We start from the raw sequence: 18285 nt of genomic DNA, 5'->3' as shown, positions 1-18285 counted from the left end.
GCTGCTACGCAACCTGGCGGAAGCTCGTCACCAAACTCCGCCTCTTTGTTTAACTCAGTCCTGGACTAGAAACCACGAGCAGCCAACGAGGAGAGTGAAGGCTAACCAGGCCTCCGTTCTAGACCGGAAGTCTTTATGGTCCCAGGGAGAACTAGATAGCCATTTGGGAGGGAGGACTCTATGTTCTTCCCAGCGTGAGCATCAGGGGCTGAGCAGGAGGCCGACTCTCCAGGAGCGCGAGACTTCGCTTTGGAGGGGTGCACGTGTTCGTGCCTTAAAGCTGATGCGACTTGGTGCGAGATCGTCTCTAGTAGGCTGGCCTGCAGTGACCTGCCGTCTCCCCGGCCCCGCTCCCGTTTCCAGAGCCGTGGTCAGCATCCCGGAGCCTCCTGATCTTATGACTCATAGTCATGGGAGTGGATATGTAGTCAACAAGGCGACCCCTGGGTGGGGAATGGGGGAGTGTCTGACCGGAAAACTTTGATCTATGGTTGCCCGCTTCCCTCCCAGTCTCACTCCCGCCGTATTTACGTCGGCCTTCGGAGCACTCGTATAGTTGCCTGAAACACCTCAGGGGACAGCAGGGAGATAAAAATGTCCCTATTCCCGGGTTGTGGTTTGCTTTCCTTAAGGTACGACACCGCGGCGGGGGGTGTGGGCGGGAGAGAACCGGAGCTCCGAGGAAAGTCAAGGTGGAGCCTAAAGCCCTCTAGAAGAAGGTAAGGGATTGATTAAGCAAACCAAGGCATTAGAATTGCATGGCCTCTTAGGCTAATCTGATAGTAAGCATTATTTTTTACCGATGTTCGCTAGGCAAATGGTAACGCACATGTATAAACATTGTATATATATATATATATATAATTGGTTTATACGCAATACTACAGAGCTAGCTACATTTTGCTGACTATGTATCAAGTTAGAAAGGGAACTAAAGGTTCGGGCCTCTTCTTTTTAGTCCTCTGAGGATCCTGAGGTCTAAGGGAGTGAGTACTTGAGAAACAGTTGCCTTTCGAACTGTGAGAGGAACTAATGCAAATATTGCTCTCTGAGCCCCAGATTCCATTATTTCCAAGGGAGAAGGAGTGAGGCTACCAATTGTCTGTCTCTGGTGTGAATGCTACTTTTTCCAGAAATCTTGACCAAGCTGGTTACTGCATTAAACTTGAGGGTCCCAAATCAGAAATAAAGATGAGGGTTAGAGCAGTTGAAGAAGAGGAGGAAACTGTTATGTGCTAGACGCTGCCTTTTACATGTGCTAGACACTGTTTTTTCTCGTCTGCAAAATGGAATCACATATTTAAGAACTGTCGAGTAAAAAAGTGAAGTGATGAGCTTGTTTTTATGCTTTTGTCCGCTGGATTCCAAAAACCTTTGGTCCTATTTCCACTGTGTCACGACTAGGAGAAATCTTGGAGCCGTCTCTTAGTTCTTGCGCCTAGTCAAGTGGAGGAAAATTGGGACCTAAGGCGCCCCCTGGTGGTCTTTGTTGTTCTTGCGCAGTCAACCCTCTCTGAGGCTCCTTTAATACCTAAAATCCCACCCCTTTCGCGGCGCGTGAATCTCGAGTCCCGATTGGCCGGGTGGGACTCGCGGCGGGACGCAGGGGGCGAGCCGGGGCAGTGTTGATTGGCTGGAGGAGGCCGGCCGGGGGAAACTTCCGGGAATGTTCTTACTCCTGCGTTCCATTGGTCCGCATCCGGCAGCCTGGGGACCTTTGGCTCCCCCTGCGGGCGACTCGGCGGCGTGCACAGTCCGGCGGGCGGGCTGGCTGGGTGGGTGGTGGGCTGTGGGTTGGGGGAGAGGATGGACTGAGTCCCGGATTGTCCAGATAAGGGTTCGGGAAGGTGTGGCGAGTGAGATTCCATTCCTTGGCTCTGCATCAGTTTCTCTGCCCCGATTTCCGTCGGCTTCCCCACTTCGGGACTTGAGACTGAAAGAGCATCGAGGGAGGGGGATTTCCAGCCCCGAAGCAGCCTATCCAGAGACCCCTTAAATTCTGATCTTGAAGTTGGAGGCCCACGGGGAAGTTCGTTTCTACCCTTTTAGAAGAGTTAGATGGTTAGGGCTGCCTGACCAGCCTAGTGTGGTAGGTAGGCCTTGCGAAGTGGTCATGGGAAGGTCCAAGCATTGAACCTTCATCCCCTTTCCCCTCTTCTAGTGGGGTGCTGAGGCTCGGGCAGCATGACGACGGAGACCTTCGTGAAGGATATCAAGCCTGGGCTCAAGAATCTGAACCTCATCTTCATTGTGCTGGAGACAGGTGGCTCTGCTGGGGCGGCGGGCCCCCTGTGTAGGTTCTCGGGGTTGGGGAGAACCATTCTTAACTTGCACCCAGAATGGCAGGGCGCACCCCAAGACACTGCTCACGTCCAATCTCTCTCCTAGCCCCCGCGCGGAGAGTTGTAGTCGAGTATAGGATAGACGGAGGGAACTCTTGCCAGATCCAAGCCTCCAGTGCCTCCAAGACTTTTTCCACTCAGGGCCCTTTCCATGGTGCTGGCTCCTCCCTGCCCCAGGGATTTGGCTTTGCCCTGTTTGTACACCTCACTCCACCAATATCTAGACTTCATCCCTCTGATCATCACCACCCCTATTTATCTGACCACCCCCACCCCATTGGTCTATTTCCTCCAGGCCGAGTAACCAAGACAAAGGACGGGCACGAGGTTCGGACCTGCAAAGTGGCGGACAAAACTGGCAGCATCAATATCTCTGTCTGGGACGACGTGGGCAACCTGATCCAGCCTGGGGATATTATCCGGCTCACCAAAGGGTAAGCCATCAGGTGACTTCTGGTTATTCAAGGGCTTTTTCTGTAACTCTGAATCCTGCTTTTTGTGCCCCCACAGGTACGCATCAGTGTTCAAAGGTTGTCTGACATTGTACACTGGCCGTGGGGGTGATCTTCAGAAGATTGGAGAGTAAGTGTTATCTTGGGAAGGTGGAAGCACAGGCGAAGGAAAGAAGTTTGTGTTTTGCAGGAGGCAGCATGAGGGTGTGCATTCCATGTCCTGAACCTGGACCTTTCTGAGGTTTCCAGGGGATGGGCCTGAGGCTTTGCCACTTTCTCCCCTTGCAGATTCTGTATGGTTTATTCTGAGGTTCCTAACTTCAGTGAGCCAAACCCAGAATACAGCGCCCAGCAGGCACCCAACAAGACGGTGGGTCCCATGACTGTGATGTGGGGAAGGAGGGCAGGTCAGGCCAACAAGCCTGGCCGAGAGTAAGGTCTGAATATGTCATTTGTGCCTTCAGGTGCAGAACGACAGTGGCCCTGCGGCTCCCCAGCCTACCACTGGACCCCCTGCTACCTCTCCAGGTAAACGTGTTCTCTTCCATTCACTAGTCCGCCTAGTTTCCCTAATCTCCCCAGCCTGGAAAGATGCATTGCCTTCATCTCTTTTCCAAATCTCTTTTCTCTGATTATAGCCTTTTCCACCCCAGTTCTTTCTTTTTTTTTTTTTTTTTAATAAATGTTTGTATATTTATTTACTTGGTTGTGTCAGGTCTTAGTTGCATCACACAGGATCTTCCTTGTGGTGTGTGGGCTCAGTTGCCCCCACGGCATGCGAGATGTTAGTACCCTGACCAGGGATCAAACCTATGTCCCCTGCATTGGCAGGCGAATTCTTAACCACTGGACCACCAGGGAAGTCCCTCTCCCAGTTCTTTTGCACGTCCCTTGGGTGAAAACATTTGGGGATATGTTTCTATCACTGATAGAGCTCCCTTTTACCACTAACTCTCAGAGCCAAAAATGAGAGCAGTTTCTCTGCAGACTGCCCTCTTTCATTCTAGCTCCTTCCTGTTTGCTTCTTCTTTGCCAGAAACTTGTCCTTTTCCACCCTTGCCTATTTTGATTCAGTATCATTTCTGATACACTGTTACTTACATGACTCAACATGGAGTCCACACTGCACCACTTTAAGCATGAAGTAGTTTCTGTTTAGGGTTGCCACTCTTGAAATTTAAGGTCCTGCTCCTAGGCCTTGGCCCTTGGGATTATGGTTCTTCCAACTCAGAAGCCCTTGCTTTTGGTCTCTTGAGAATTTGCCTTCCTGTCAACTTTTAATTAGAATTACTGACCAACATCACTCCCTTCTTCCCTTGGCTTTTCCTTAAAAACCTGTTTTTTTACTGTTCTTTTCTCCTGGGTCATCTCCCAGCTGACTCTACTACTCCTGTATGTTTGGCTCTCTTGCCTCTGATCCATGCTGTATGTTTCTCCCAGTGACACTAGGCTTCGGGCTGCCTCTATCATTCCTCAGTCTGTGTCTGCATCCTCAGTTACTGTGGTTTCCTAACCTGCATTAGAACCACTCAAGGTCATGGTGTTTTTTAGAAACATCATGAAATAAGAACATTTAATTCCACCATAAAAAGTAGCATCCATGTTTTCAACTGAAAATATGACAGTTACATATTTTCCAGTCTCTATAACTCCATTTACAAAAATATTTTAAATAAGATACATTTAAGCCTGTTTGCCCCCTCATATTCATTTGCTACATGTTTATTTGCTTTGTCCTCTGCTAATAGGTACAGAAGGTTTTAAAGAAAAAAATGTATGGCATAAAAACAATTACTTTCTACATATTCTCCTAATTATTTCTGTGAATTAAGGAAAGGGCTTTATTCTTCAGTTTTGGCTGCAGGTATCTTTGTCTGATGGACAGCAGGGGTATGGTTAGGGTTCATGGTACCTTGTGTATGTGAGAGGCAGGCATCTATCTTCATTTAACAAGCATTAATAGATGAGGAATACAAGGGAAAAAACACAGCACTTGTCTTTAGGAGCTCGAAGTCCATGCAGGAAATAGTCCCACAGATGATGGTTATGTTAATAATACACTGTGGTAAGTGTGGTGATAGTGGTTTTCACAGCTAAGGTAGTTCAAGGATTAAACACTGAAAACATACACAAAAGTGTTGTCTGTTATTTTGGAGGTGTTCAGTTCAGTTCAGTCAGTCAGTCGCGTCCAACTCTCTTGCAACCCCATGAATCACAGCACGCCAGTCCTGCCTATCTATCACCAACTCCCAGAGTCTACCCAAACCCGTGTCCATTGAGTCGGTGATGCCATCCAGCCATCTCATCCTCTGTTGTCCCCTTCTCCTCCTGCCCCCAATCCTTCCCAGCATTAGGGTCTTTTCCAAAGAGTCAACTCTTCGCATGAGGTGGCCCAAGTATCGGAGTTTCAGCTTCAACATCAGAACTTCCAATGAACACCCAGGACTGACCTCCTTTAGGATGGACTGGTTGGATCATCTTGCAGTCCAAGGGACTCTGAAGAGTCTTTTCCAACACCACAGTTCAAAAGCATCAATTCTTCGGCGCTCAGCTTTCTTTACCGTCCAACTCTCACATCCCTACATGACCACTGGAAAAACCATAGCCTTGACTAGATGGACCTTTGTTGGCAAAGTAATGTCTCTGCTTTTTAATATGCTATCTAGGTTGGTCATAACTTTCCTTCCAAGGAGTAAGCGTCTTTTAATTTCATGGCTGCAATCACCATCTGCAGTGGTTTTGGAGCCCCAAAAAATAGTCTGATACTGTTTCCACTGTTTCCCCATCTATTTCCCATGAAGTGATGGGACCAGATGCAATGATCTTGGTTTTCTGAATGTTGAGTTTTAAGCCAACTTTTTCACTCTCCTCTTTCACTTTCATCAAGAGGCTCTTTAGTTCTTCTTCACTTTCTGCCATAAGGGTGGTGTCATCTGCATATCTGGGGTTATTGATATTTCTCCCAGCAATCTTGATTCCAGCTTGTGTTTCTGCAGGTATGAGTATGTATAATAGTTTTTTTTGCTTATTCTTGTTTATATTTTCTCAAATGAATGTGATTCATTGTGATACATACCACATTTTTTTTCTTCCTTTCAAGATCCTTCCTACATTTTAACACAAACTTCAGGCCCTTCCCTTCCCAGTGATTCCCCAGTTTTACAGTCAGTTTTGGCCAAGAGCTATTTTGTTGGTGGTCCTTTAGCCTAGAACTAAACAGCTAGGTGTGACTCCTAATGAGAGAGATGAATAAAAAAGAAAAAATAGGAATTCCCTGGGAGACCAGTGGTTAGGACTCCTCACTCTCACTGCTGAGGGCCCAGGTTCAATCCCTGGTCAGGGAACTAAGTAAGATACCACAAGCTGTGAGGTGCAGCCATTTTTTTTTTTTTTTTTAAAGAAAATATACAATGGTTCATGTAGCAACTGTCAAAATGATTGCGTCTTCTCTGGGGCCCCATTCCTACAATTTACATTCGTTGCACTTGGTCACACAGCCTTAAATGTGCAGTTTTGCTTGGTGGAGACTGTTCTGTCCGCCAGGGCTGCAGGGAGGTCTTGGGGACGGACGCCTGCCTGCCTTAGTTCTCTGATTCCTATGTTTCTCCTCTTTCTCCCACAATTAGCCTCTGAGAGCCAGAACGGGAATGGACTGAGCGCCCCACCAGGTCCTGGTGGTGGCTCGCACCCGCCTCACACTCCCTCCCACCCCCCCAGCACCCGAATTACCCGAAGCCAGCCCAACCACACACCTGCCGGCCCCCCCGGCCCCTCCAGCAACCCCGTCAGTAACGGCAAAGAAACCCGGAGGAGCAGCAAGAGATAGCGATACTTTCTTCCTTCCCGCCGCCAGCCGGAAGCCAGGCGTCTGCTAGAGAACACAGCTTTCTCCTGGGCTGCCGTCTCTAGGGGGGCCGGGGGTTAGGAGTGTTTTAGCCGCTAAACTTCACTGGAGGGTGGGTGGGCTGTGGCTTTTATCCACTCTCAGCCCATTCTCCCCTCCTTGTCCAGCTGAAGCTGCCTGTCTCCTGGGGTTCGGGGCCCTCTGCCTCCCCTCCTTCCTGCTTAGAAACGACAGTTAGTCTGTTTCTAGAGTGTGTGATGTGGAAGTCTAATTGAATCCCTCCTTCCTAATAAATGTTACCACTCTGTACTGGACTCCTTTGCTTTCCATGGAAAAATGAAGAGATTGGCAGCTGGGCATTCCGGAAGGTGGGGTGTCCCTAGGAGGTGGAGGGGAGAAGCAGGGCCTGCCCCTTTAAGGTAGTGCTCCTCCCCTGCCCCCTCCCTACCGGTGACCCTTGTCCACCTGCCTGCCTACCCCCCCCACAGCTGGAACCAAGAAGACGGTGTCCCCCTTCCTCTGGGCGTCCTTCCTGTTTCCTGCTGTCAGGTAATGCCAACCTCGACCCCGTGGACCAATCACCCCGATCAGACTGTGCTCCCCAACTTAAAGTCAGGTCAGACATTTGCAGAGGACCTGGACACGCCTTTCCTCCTCCCACCAGAGCGTCCCCTTTCTTGGTCATGATTCCCTGAGTTTTGGCTCTTCTGGGATGATTCTTCCCCATGCGACTGGGGTTGCCACTCATCTGCCTTTTTACCCTCTTCTCCAGCTTAGGGACATCTGGGGCCAACTTTCCAGGGAATACGGGCATGGGGCATGGGGGTTGGAGCTCAATGAAGCCCAGTGCCATATGTAAGGTAGGTGGGGTGGCAGTGTAGGCAGCGAGAGGCTAATATGGTACCGACTGGCTTGGGTGTGTGTGTAAATTATTTAGAAGAAAAGGCCAGGCCCAGGCTCTCCTTTGCCATGTGGCTTTTCCAGGGGCAGAGGGTGGCCCCTCCCTACTCAGGGGCCCAGCTGAGACTGACCTTTGACCCCCACCCCAGAGACCAGTGAACCATTAACTCCTCTGATGTGAGTCTTCCCACACTGGCACCTCCCCTGACCCCACCCCCAAGCAGGTGGGCTAGGGGCGGGGGCTTGGCCATCCTGGCTTTCTATCTGACGTGGCCTCCAACTTACCTGGGCAGCTAGAGACTGAGCCTGGCTCCCCTGCGTAACTCAGGAACCTCTCAGTGCCCACAGCCAGGCCTCATGGGGACCTGAGGTGACGGCTCTCACACCGCCAGTGGGGGTGAGGCCCTGGGGATTGAGAGGGTAGAAGAGAGATGGGGTGAGGTTGAGGGTTGGGCTTTGGGGGACATGGGAGGGACAGGGCCTGGGAGGCTCTGGATCAGGTGAAGGGAGTGTTCTGGGTCAGGAAAAGTGCTTGCTCTAGGAACTGGTAAACAAGAGGCTGCTCAGAAGGAGGTAATGGGGAGGAAGTGTGAGTGAGTGGGGCTGCCGCTCTATTTGGTTGGGGGGTTGGTGTGAGGAGCCCCAGCCCCTTCCTCCTTGTTCTTCCAGGGCACAGTCCTCAGGATGTTCCACCACGGGGAATAGAAGCTGGAACCAGAGCCTCTAAGCCTTTCCCCCCAGTAATGGGGCCCCCAATGAGTCATCTGCTGGCTGGCCTGTGTGTGTGGGTGGCCTTGGGCTGGGTGGAGGGCTCAGCCCCCTACCTGGGCCCTGCTGAGCAGGAACAGAACCATTACCTGGCCCAACTATTTGGTCTGTATGGGGAGAATGGGACGCTGACTGCAGGGGGCCTGGCCAGGCTCCTCCACAGCCTGGGGCTAGGCCGAGTTCAGGCCCTTCGCCTGGGACACCACGGGCCTACTGCTGGTCGGGGTGCACCCCCAGCTGGAGACAATTCCACACACAGGTACTAACCCATCTCCCCCCACCCAAAGTGTCACACCCTAGCTCTTCCCTACTGAGAAGAGTCTCCTCCAGCTGCCTAGCTCTGCCTTCCTAACATCAGATTCCTGGAATTACACGTTTTTCAGACCCTGATTTGTTGTATCCTTTCAAGGCCCCTTTGTAAGAGAACATGAGGGAGCCTGACTTGCCATCCTATCCATTCTAGGCCACAGGACCCCGAGCTGAGTGTGGATGTCTGGGCAGGGCTGCCTCTGGACCCCTCGGGGTGGGGTGACCTGGCGGAGACAGAGGCCCCAGGACCACCGCACGGGCCAGGCCCCTCGGGCCTGGGCCTCTTTCACAGGCTTCTGCTGCTGGACCATTCACTGGCTGACCATCTGAATGAGGATGTGAGTCTGATGATCTCCCGAGGGGATAGGAGCCACGGGACTTAGATGGCCTGAAATGTTTGAAGACTCAGTAATTTAAAATGGCTACTTAAAAAAAATCCAGGTGTGATCTTAGGGTATGTTATTCCAGTAGAGAAATATGTTCCCCTGTGCTCACAGTAGGTAAACCCATGCCCCGCTCTAAGACTGGGTTTAGGGGCCACACTTGGCAAAGCAGAGAATCCAGAGAAGCAGCCCAGGGTAGGATCTGGGGCTGGTTACCTGGAGAGGAGGGCTGCAGGGGGTAGATGGCTATCATCATCTGGAAAGTCAGTGAACATGTTCCATGTACACCGGAGGGCAGCCAAACCCAGCCCTCAAACAGACCTGGTGAGGGTGAGCACCCCATCACAGGAAGCACTCAATCCAAAGCTGCTGGAATAAGTGTCAGGGCTGTTGAGAGGAGGTTTGCATGGCATTTTAGGTTCTTCTCCCTTCTAAGATTCTGGAAGGGAGGGCTCTAGTTGTCTGACCATCATCACTAAATTAATGAGACACCAGAGCTACAGAGGGAGGGAGATGGTGGCAGTGCTTACTAGCACCCAATTTGCACTGAATTGAATTATTTGCTTTGGTTTGAATATTTACTGATAATTAACACATGCTGATTATAACTAACTGTCCTGAGTCCCTGATGCACCTGGCAGTGTGAGTGAAGGGGACCCTGGAAGAGACCCAGGAGTTCATGCAATGGAAGGGCAGACATTCAAGATCTGAGTCACAGGTCTCAGCAATTCCCTGGTGCCTAACCTCCAACTCTACCTCTCTAGTGTCTGAATGGCTCCCAGCTGCTGGTCAATTTTGGCTTGAGCCCTGCTGCTCCTCTCACTCCTCGTCAGTTTGCTCTGCTGTGTCCAGCCCTGCTTTATCAGATTGACAGCCGTGTCTGCATCCGGGCCCCAGCTCCGACCCCTCCAGGGGATCTACTATCTGGTCAGTGGGTGAGAGCAGGAGTGGGGGGTGGGGCACATGAATCCTGTGGGGAGTGGGTCTCAAGCCAAGGAAGGGGGTTCACCAGGGTCCTGCCTCCCCTTGCAGCATTTCTCTGCCCCATCCCACCTTTAAGGTGTCCCTCCAGCTCCACCTGACTCCAGCCCCTGATTTTGTGCAGCCCTGGTTCATAGCACCCTGGCAGTCATGCTGCTCAGCCTGCCTGCGCCCCTCTCCCTGCTGCTGCTACGGCTCCTGGGACCTCGTCTGCTGCGGCCCCTGCTGGGCTTCCTGGGGGCCGTGGCCGTGGGCACTCTTTGTGGGGATGCGTTGCTGCACCTGCTGCCGCACGTACGTGAAGCCCCTTTCCTGTCCCCCGCCCCAGGGTCCCCAGTCACAGGACATCCTCTCTCCCACCCCAGCCTCAGCCCACAGCTGCCTTCTGGTAGGGAGTGTGGGTGAGGCTCACCAGCCCCCTCCACCACCTCAGGAGAGGAGTGTTGTTGGGGGCGAGGGGCTTCTGGAGTCTGCCCTTGACCGTCTCTCCATCAGGCACAAGGAGGGCAGCACGCTGGAGCTGGCGGGCGGTCAGAGGAGGACCTGGGCCCAGGACTGTCGGTGCTTGGTGGTCTCTTCCTGCTCTTCATCCTGGAGAACGTGCTAGGGCTCTTGCGGCGTCGACGGCACAAGCCAGTGAGTGACACCCTATTGTCCTCTTCCTGCTGAGACCAGAGTCCTAGCCAAGAACTGGCCACTCAAGCCAGGAGGTGAGGGGCCGAGTGTGCTCCTGGCTCTGACGTCTGCCTGACTGTGCAGGGCCTGATGGCTAACAGGGAGTGGGTTTGGGCTCCTCAGCACAGACCCAGGACTTCTGGCCAAACGGGCTCCGCTCCTGAGTTCAGGCAACGAGAAACAGAGGGGTGCCAACCTGGGAAGAGAGCAGAGGCCAGGGAACAAGTGCCAGAGGTGGAATCAGTGTCATTTTCGCAGCTGGCAGCCCGGGCTCTCCCTGCCCCCTGGCTCTGCTGCCTCCTCCATCAGGAAGGATGCCCTCCCGTTTCAGAGATGCTGTGGGCAGAAAAGAAAGGACCTCAGAACTCCAAACCTGGACCTGGAGGATGGCAGTGGGATGGTCCTTCAGCCACTGCAGGCAGCTCCAGGTGACCAGAGAACATGAGGAGTGGGCCCTGGCTCCCAGCTCACTTGCAGCTGCCAACATGGCTCTTGTCCTCCTTCCTGCAGAGCCAGGGGCTCAGAGCCCAAGGCAGCAGGACAGCCAGCCCCCAGCAGTCCCAGCCCCTCCTGGGCATCAAGGCCACAGTCACGGGTACCAGGGTGGTGGTGGCACCAACATCACGTGGATGGTCCTCCTGGGAGACGGTCTGCACAACCTCACTGATGGACTGGCCATAGGTGTGTGGGAAGGGGATGGAGGGCAGGAGGTCAGGGAGAGGGTGGGCCTCTAGTTACTGGGTGGGGCTGGGAGAGGGCTACCAGGAGGTGGTGGGGGGAGCTCTGGGCCCCTGCCCTACTACCTTTGTGAAGACCCCTCTGCCAGACTGCCCACCTCCCATCTTGCCCACCCAGGGGCTGCCTTCTCTGATGGCTTCTCCAGCGGCCTCAGCACCACAGTAGCGGTCTTCTGCCACGAGCTGCCCCACGAACTGGGTAGGACTGGCCGGAGTAGAGTGGGGTTGACTCCAGAAAGGGGTGGAACGTGGAGGCTGGGGGGTGACATGAGTGAAGGGTGGCCCGGCCTTACTCCTTGCTGCCCTGTCCTCTCTCTGCACAGGTGACTTTGCCATGCTGCTCCAGGCTGGGCTGCCCTTCCGCCAGCTGCTCCTGCTGAGCCTGGTGTCTGGAGTCCTGGGGCTGGGGGGCGCAGCCCTGGGGGTGGGGCTCAGCCTGGGCCCTGTCCCCCTCACTCCCTGGGTGTTTGGGGTCACTGCCGGGGTCTTCCTCTATGTGGCCCTCGTGGACATGGTGAGGGGTGGGGGGGTGCAGAAAAACCAAGAGAAGCGGGCAGGTGTGGAGAAGGGAGTCTCAGCCCCTCTGCCTCCACTGGGAGCCACCAGAAGGGTGGCGGGGCAGTGGGGGGAACCACTGGCTCACCAGCATCTGAGATTCGGGAGTGTGGAAGAGCTGGCACAGGGGCAGGGGGGCACAGGTGGGAAGCACGGGGCTTTTCTGACCCCCTGATGTTCTTCTTTCCTTTCAGCTCCCAGCGCTGCTTCGTCCTCCCGAGCCTCTCCCCCCACTCCACGTGCTGCTGCAGGGGTTGGGGCTGCTGCTGGGGGGCGCCCTCATGCTCACCATAGCCCTGCTGGAGGAGCAGTTGTGGCCCTTTGTCTCTGATGACTGAGGGGGGGGCTGGTGGGAAGGTGTCCAGGCTGCCCTGCCTTCCCCCCGGCCAGAGGAATGGAGGCGGGACACAGGGCCAGTAGGATCAATAGGATTTTAATAAACAGAACCCATCCCCAAGCCATGACTACGACAGTTGTACTTGCACCAAAACAGCATAGAAAACTGAGGGATGTGGCAGGAGGAGGGCTCAAAGACGGCAGGGGGAGGGAGGGCCTGGAGGATGCAGGACACATGGGTCTGGTCTGCAGGGGAGAGCTTTGTGCTTCAGCCCAGAGAGGAAGGGGCGGGTTGGGTCGGGACGATGCACCAAGGTCCCCACTTCTCCCTGCTGCCCTCAGCACCCTGGGGATGCAGGCATCTGGGCAGGGCTGCCCTTTATTGCTGCCCACCAGCATTAAACACACCCCCCTACCCCCGCACCAACCCCAATGCTAGCACCACAGGTGAATCCAGGGCCAGGGAGAAGGGCAGGCGGGGAACATTGCTTAGAGAAAGATTCAACTAGAATCCAGTGAATTGTGCTCAGTTCTCTTTACTTCCTACAACCGAGTACATGGGTCACAGGGTGGCGGGTGCAACAGGACATGGGACATGCCCCTCGGTGCCCCCAACACACCCCTGCACACAGGATGGTGGTGTCTGCAGCATCACAGGTCATGCAGGGCACAGGGAAGGGGAGGTTCACACACACAGAGACGCCCACAGAGGGTACCAGACGGAGAACACCCCTGAATATACACAGCTGTACACAGGGAACCCCCAGGTCCCCAACCCAACCCTCTCCCCTGTCTTGCCGTCCCCCAGGCAGGAGGAACTGTATTGCTTTGAGAGAGCCACCCTGGGGGCTGCTCTGCCAGGCACCCTCCCTCCCCCCACCCCCATTTTGGCACATCTGCAAGACACGCGGCAGCGAGAGTAGGCACCCTCCCTCCCAGGCTTATGTGGCCGGGAGTTGAGGAAGGGGGCAGGAGATTTCATCCGCCATCTTTCCCCTAGCCCTTCCCAAACCCCTAGCAAACCCACTCCAGCCAGAACCCACCCCAACCCCCAAAACACACACACACACAAAGCTGAGCTACCCAGGAATACAGAGGAACAAGGAGATTGTCCGGGACGGGAGCAGAGGCGGGGTGGGGGAGAAAGGACTGGAAGCAGAGACCCCGCCCTGGTGTGGGGTAAGACTGGCACACAGCTACTTTAGTGCAATTGGAGAGGGTGCCCAGAGTGAGGGATGGAGGTGGGAGGGGTGAAGCCAGGCTCCCCAGGGAAAGGGCCTGGCAGGAGTGAGCAAGGGCCCAGGGCAGACCCTCTCAACCCTGCCACCCTCAGCCCTCCCAAATGCAGTGACAGTGTCCCCCTCACACCTAAGTGGGCAACAGCAGCCTCAGTCAGTACCTTCAAGTAATTCATAGAGCAGACCCTCCCCACCCCAGCTTCCTCCCATCTCTGGGATTTGGTCGCTTCTCTAGGGGTTGGGTCGGGAGGAGGGGGTCCCCAAGTCAGACCCTTCCCTCTCTACCTCCCTCTTCCCAGACCACTGGGCTTGGTCCTCAAAGATCCCTCCGCTCAGCTCTTGCCCGATCTGGGTCAAAGCTGAGGGCTGGAGCCACCACAATTAGACGGGAAGGGGCTGCTTTACTCCTTATCCCTCCTTCAAAGGTAGGGTTGAAACTAGGTGGGTTGGGGCCCCGTACTGGTTTGCCCCGAGAGGAGGGGTTCTGGGCTAGGGTCTGTAAGGCTATTTTCCTTTGCGGCAGGAAGGGGAGGTGGGGGAATGAACACTGGGTGTGGGGAGAGGGTGAGAAATGGCAGAGAGGGAAGGAGGAAGGGGCCATCCTCCGGAGCACAGTCCCCGGAGTCACTCAGACCAAGTCACACTCACGTACACAAGATCCCGAGCGTGCCTGCTTCCAGTGCCTCCAGCCTGGGCCCAGCGCCCCCTCCCAAGACCCCAAGGGAGGTTTGGGGGGGTACACAGCTGCTGAACTGTTCACTCTGGCCCCACGCCCCCTGCCCCACCCCGCCTCTTCTCCCCTCCTAGGTCCAGGGAGTAAGAAGGTGCTCGGGTGGGCAGACAGCGGTGGAAACAGTATTGAGTTTTCCTTTGGTTACATATTGAAGGCAAAGGTGAGCTGGACTTACAGTCAAAACGGATAGGGGTGAGGAAGGAAGAGGGGCCATGGCTGGGGTTGGAGAGGGAGGCAGGCCCTCCGCAGCCCCTCCACCCCAAGGAACACATGTCTAAGTGGGGTGGCAGTCCCTCCGTCTCATCTCTCCCACCCCCCTACAGCACCAAACAAAAGGAGAAGCCCCCTCCCCCAGGGGCTGCTCCCCACCCCAACCTGGGCTGTACATTCAGTGGTTTTCAGCAGTCCTATGGCTCAGGGGGCCACGGGGTGGGGGAGGTGGCCCATCAGTCTCAGCTGGACAGTGGCAGTGACCCGGGTCTGTTGGTCCATCCAGGGACCCACAGTTTGTGCCATTTGTTTTTCTGAAGGATAGTACACAACCCTACCAAAGCCACCGTCCAATCAGAAACATCTCCCCAAAAATCAGAAACTAAAAACTGGCTCTTTCCATTTCGCCCTCTGATTCACACGTCTGTTTCCCTGTCTCCTATGTAGCCCTCGCTCTGCCTCCTTTGCTGGGACCTGGGGCGGCTCCCAGGGTCCTCACTTAAAATAGGCCTTGTCTCAAAAGTGCTTATTACTTGAAGCAAGTGCTTTAGAGCTGCAGTGGGGAGAGGGGGACAGGGAGAGGGAGGGCGAAGGGAAGGAGACGATTCCTCCACGCCCTACCTCCTTAAGATTGGGGGGGGGCATTCTGCCTGGTTGATTTCTCCGCACCCGTTTAAGTCAAAGAGGTTTAAAACAAAAACCAAAAAACTTAACATTAAAATAAATATGCAGTGGCCATGAGAATGGTCAAAATGCTTCAAAAGACACTAGGGGCTGGGGAGCCCGGGGTGGGGTGTGGGATTTCCTTTGGCATAAGGGAGGAGGCTGCCCGGCCTCCCGGCCTCCTCACAGCCACACGAGGAGGAGAGAGGACTCCCCATGGCCTGCCCCAGCACTGCTGATGGTGTGCCAAAGGCGTGGCAGGGACCGGGCAGTCACCAGAAATCTCATCTAGCAAAACCACGGGGCTCCTGACAAACACTCGAGTCTTCCTGTCATCACCAGACACTGATGAAGGAGAACACGACTGCAATCCCGAGAGTCTTCTCCAGAGGACCCATCTCCCTGAGCCCCCTGCCCCTCGCCACCTAATTCCCAGCACCAAAATGGGGGGGGGGGCGGGGGGGGGCGGAACAGGAAGAAGGAGAGAGAAGTGAAGTCAGGGGCAAGCTCTGCAGAACCAGCAGGACGGGGGCAGGGTGGGGGGGCTGCAGCCCTTAAAAGAGGTCACATTGATTGTCGTCTAGGGAAGGACAGGGTGCGCAGGGAGGTGGGCAAGAGGGGCATTGCAAGGCCCTTTGGCTTTGAAAATAAAGATTAAAACTAAAAGCTGCACACTCCTTCTCACCAATAATGGTCATTTGGAAGCTTTGAAATGGTTTAGGAACTGAGGGTTGGGGGAAGCAAGACACAGAGGCGGGGGGCGGGGGGGGGAGGAAAAGGGAGCAAGACAAAAAGAGTAAGGACTGGGATGAACACCCCAGGCTTCGGGAAACCAGCATGAGGTATGGTGAAGGGTGTCTGCAAGGGAGCGGGGAGTCCCTGGGATGTCCCCTCTCTCCCCTCAGCCCACCCCAGGCAAGGGTGGCCAGACTTGCAGGGGACACAACTGAAAAGGGTGTAAAAGATTGTGAATAAAGCAAGCACGGGTGGGGGAAGGAGACTGAGGGGACCCCCCCCACCCCACCCCGGGGGGAGGCCCTGTACTGTGTAAACGAAGCCTGTCCAGTCCTCCGGGAACAATACTGATGGCAGCCAGACTGGGTGAGGATGCGCTGGGGTGGGGGGGAGGGCAGGACCTCTATTCAAGTTCTGTGTCTTGGCCCCTGGCTGAGGTATTGAGTGTGAGGAAGGGAACGCTGGGCTAAGGAAGCGGGTCCCACTGTCCAGGAGGCTGAGCTAGGAGATGGATGGACAGGGCGTCTGAAGGGACCAGGGCCAAATTCAATGCTACATTTAGAGAGAAAACTGCCCCCTCCTCACTCCAGCCCAGTTTGGCTTATAGGGTGCGACGTTGGGAAATCTCCTCAGCGCAGCCCTTAGCTTGATCCCTTCTCTCCCAGCTGCTGGGAAGGCAGGAACCAAGCCCCAGTAGACGCAGACCTTCCTCCTCTCACCGGAGGAGACGCCTGGGCCCCCAAGCAGCCACGGTCCCTAGTCTGCCCTGCCCCTCCATCTTTGGCTTCAGATCAGGAGTGACCGGGGGCAGTGGGTACTCTTGGACATCACAGAAGGCGGCAGCAGATGGGGAGGGGTGGGGGCAGAGAGCAACTGTGGGACTGGGGGACACAGGAGGAAGAACAGTCTCTCCCTCCACATACATGCAAACACATGCCTGAAACACAGGACAGACTAGGGTTGTGGTTTTGAAATGGACAGGAAATTAATTTGTTTCTTCCCCTAAAGGATAAAATGCTTACTTAAAAATTCATGACAAGCCTCAAAGTCAAGGGAGGGGAGAGCCAGAGAGGGAATGGCCACAGGCTCCACCCTCCCAAAAGAAGTTAAAAGAAAGAAGCAGGTTGGGGGGGGGTTAAAGTGCGTGGTTAGGAGGCCAGGCCAGGAAGGGGCGGGAGGCGGGGTGGGGCAGGCTGTGGGGGCAGTGCCAGCCCTTGATTTGCATACGAGGAGCCGGGGAGAGTGCAGGATTGGGGCCCAGGTACAGTAGTTGCTGCTTCAAGTGTTTTGCATTTGAACTTTAGGGGTGATGGGATACAGAAGTAGGGGAAAAGCTCCAGGCCCCAGTGCTAAATACCCTCCCCCCTCGTCTGCTAGCTGCCCCTGAAGGGGGAGGGGGACACCCCCAGAGTGCTCACACAGTACCAGAAATTAAGGCTTCTCACTGCTGCGGGGATGGAGGGGCTGGCCGAGCAGGGAGGCAGTGATGGGTATGGAAGAGGAGGCGGGGATCTGCCTGGCAGGGGTAGGGGGAAGGGGACTGAGGCGAGTCAGAAGGGGCAGCTGGCAGCAGAAGGGGGAACTGAGAGAGGGGATAGAAGAGAGGAGCGCCAGGCAGCGAGCAATCATTTTGGGACACTTGGCAGAAGGGGTTGCCCTGGGGGTACCAAGGGCCTGGGGTGCTCCCTGTTGGTCCCAGACCCCTGCCAGGCCAGGATGGTGTGGCAAAGGGGTGAGCAGCTGCTCCCCAGTGCTTTTTCCCCACTCCACCCCCCCTAACCCAGTCGTGTTCTCCTTTAAAGTGCCCTAAATGTATAGATTTTTCTAAATAAATAGAATAAGATATCAAGCCACCGGCAGGGGGAGGGACACTGGAGGGGGCTACTCGGAGTAGCAGCCATCTAACCCAATGGCGCCATGCCGCTCCTGGCTGTAGGGGCAGGAGGCCCCGTGGGGCAGGGCACCGCAGCCACCCACCGTCTTGGCTGCCGCAATGCCGCAGTTCTTGAGCAGGCTGAAGCTGAAAGGACTGACAGCGTCCTTGGGTGGGAAAGGCTTCATGGTGGAAAGGATCAAGGCCAGACAGTCTGCCACATCTTTGTTGGGGGCGCAGGCCAATGCCGGGGTGTGACCTGCAGGGCAAAGGGGAGAACTGAGCCCAGAGTCCTGTATTCCTGGGCCCCCTCCACCCGCCCCAGGCCCTGAGCGCTCTTCTCTGTAGAGGGGAGCTGAGGCAGGCAAGCACCCCACAGGGTCACAATTGGTGGGTATAAGGGCCCTGGGAGGCTGACAGGCAGGCTGTCCAAGTGAGGGGCAAAGAGCGGAGCCTGGGGGACAGGAGGCTGAGGTGTGCGGGAGGTCGTCCTGAGGACCCTGCAGGCTCCACCTAGTTCCGTCAGACTCCCCTCAGAGACTCTAGCGTAT

The 18285-nt window shown here is 55.1% G+C and overlaps 3 protein-coding genes across 19 annotated transcripts in view; 2 read left to right on the top strand and 1 right to left on the bottom strand.

Moving 5' to 3' along the window:
• The first annotated feature begins 62 nt into the window (after positions 1–62).
• On the top strand, positions 63–6945 carry NABP2 (nucleic acid binding protein 2). Of its 7 annotated transcripts, none has more exons than XM_081595111.1 (8): positions 63–370; positions 633–719; positions 2162–2263; positions 2638–2776; positions 2853–2924; positions 3083–3164; positions 3259–3322; positions 6421–6945. In XM_081595111.1, the coding sequence occupies exons 3-8, from the start codon at positions 2185–2187 to the stop codon at positions 6618–6620; spliced, it is 636 nt and encodes a 211-aa protein (XP_081451237.1). In that variant the 5' UTR covers positions 63–370; positions 633–719; positions 2162–2184; the 3' UTR covers positions 6621–6945. The 7 variants fall into 7 exon arrangements, with proteins under 7 accessions (XP_081451237.1, XP_081451233.1, XP_081451240.1 ...); XM_081595107.1 differs by having other exon boundaries at positions 2162–2293; XM_081595114.1 differs by lacking the exon at positions 633–719 and having other exon boundaries at positions 63–367.
• On the top strand, positions 6421–12403 carry SLC39A5 (solute carrier family 39 member 5). 8 transcript variants are annotated; one of them, XM_081595090.1, is made up of 13 exons: positions 6421–7006; positions 7127–7187; positions 7411–7498; positions 8208–8565; positions 8770–8953; positions 9763–9925; positions 10104–10273; positions 10475–10615; positions 10986–11082; positions 11165–11335; positions 11510–11590; positions 11715–11776; positions 12141–12403. In XM_081595090.1, exons 4-13 carry the CDS (start codon positions 8282–8284, stop codon positions 12282–12284), a joined length of 1497 nt encoding a protein of 498 aa, XP_081451216.1. In that variant the 5' UTR covers positions 6421–7006; positions 7127–7187; positions 7411–7498; positions 8208–8281; the 3' UTR covers positions 12285–12403. The 8 variants fall into 8 exon arrangements, with proteins under 8 accessions (XP_081451216.1, XP_081451213.1, XP_081451214.1 ...); XM_081595087.1 differs by having other exon boundaries at positions 11715–11905; XM_081595088.1 differs by having other exon boundaries at positions 6511–6750; positions 11715–11905.
• The window catches only part of ANKRD52 (ankyrin repeat domain 52), a 17215-nt gene continuing 11293 nt past the window's right edge, over positions 12364–18285 (bottom strand). For all 4 annotated transcript variants that reach the window (XM_081595082.1, XM_081595081.1, XM_081595085.1 and 1 more), the window contains one exon: positions 12364–17993. In XM_081595082.1, the coding sequence (XP_081451208.1) occupies positions 17743–17993 (251 nt within the window). In that variant the 3' untranslated portion in view covers positions 12364–17742. The remainder of the gene's footprint in view (positions 17994–18285) is intronic.

Source organism: Giraffa tippelskirchi, chromosome 4 (genome assembly GCF_054371585.1).
Source record: "Giraffa tippelskirchi isolate mGirTip1 chromosome 4, T2T-mGirTip1v1.2.pri, whole genome shotgun sequence".
Lineage (NCBI taxonomy): Eukaryota > Metazoa > Chordata > Mammalia > Artiodactyla > Giraffidae > Giraffa > Giraffa tippelskirchi.
The sequence above is the reverse complement of the archived record's forward strand: the minus strand, read 5'-3'. Positions and strand labels throughout refer to the sequence as shown.

Coding starts and splice junctions, on each gene's coding strand:
- NABP2 (XM_081595109.1), top strand. CDS start 2,185: ATGACGACGGAGACCTTCGTGAAGGATATCAAGCCTGGGCTCAAGAAT. Junction 2,777..2,852: donor ATTATCCGGCTCACCAAAGG/GTAAGCCATCAG, acceptor GTGCCCCCACAG/GTACGCATCAGTGTTCAAAG. Junction 3,323..6,420: donor ACCCCCTGCTACCTCTCCAG/GTAAACGTGTTC, acceptor TCCCACAATTAG/CCTCTGAGAGCCAGAACGGG.
- SLC39A5 (XM_081595086.1), top strand. CDS start 6,932: ATGTTACCACTCTGTACTGGACTCCTTTGCTTTCCATGGAAAAATGAA. Junction 7,188..8,207: donor TTCCTGTTTCCTGCTGTCAG/GTAATGCCAACC, acceptor TTGTTCTTCCAG/GGCACAGTCCTCAGGATGTT. Junction 10,616..10,985: donor GGCGTCGACGGCACAAGCCA/GTGAGTGACACC, acceptor CTCCCGTTTCAG/AGATGCTGTGGGCAGAAAAG.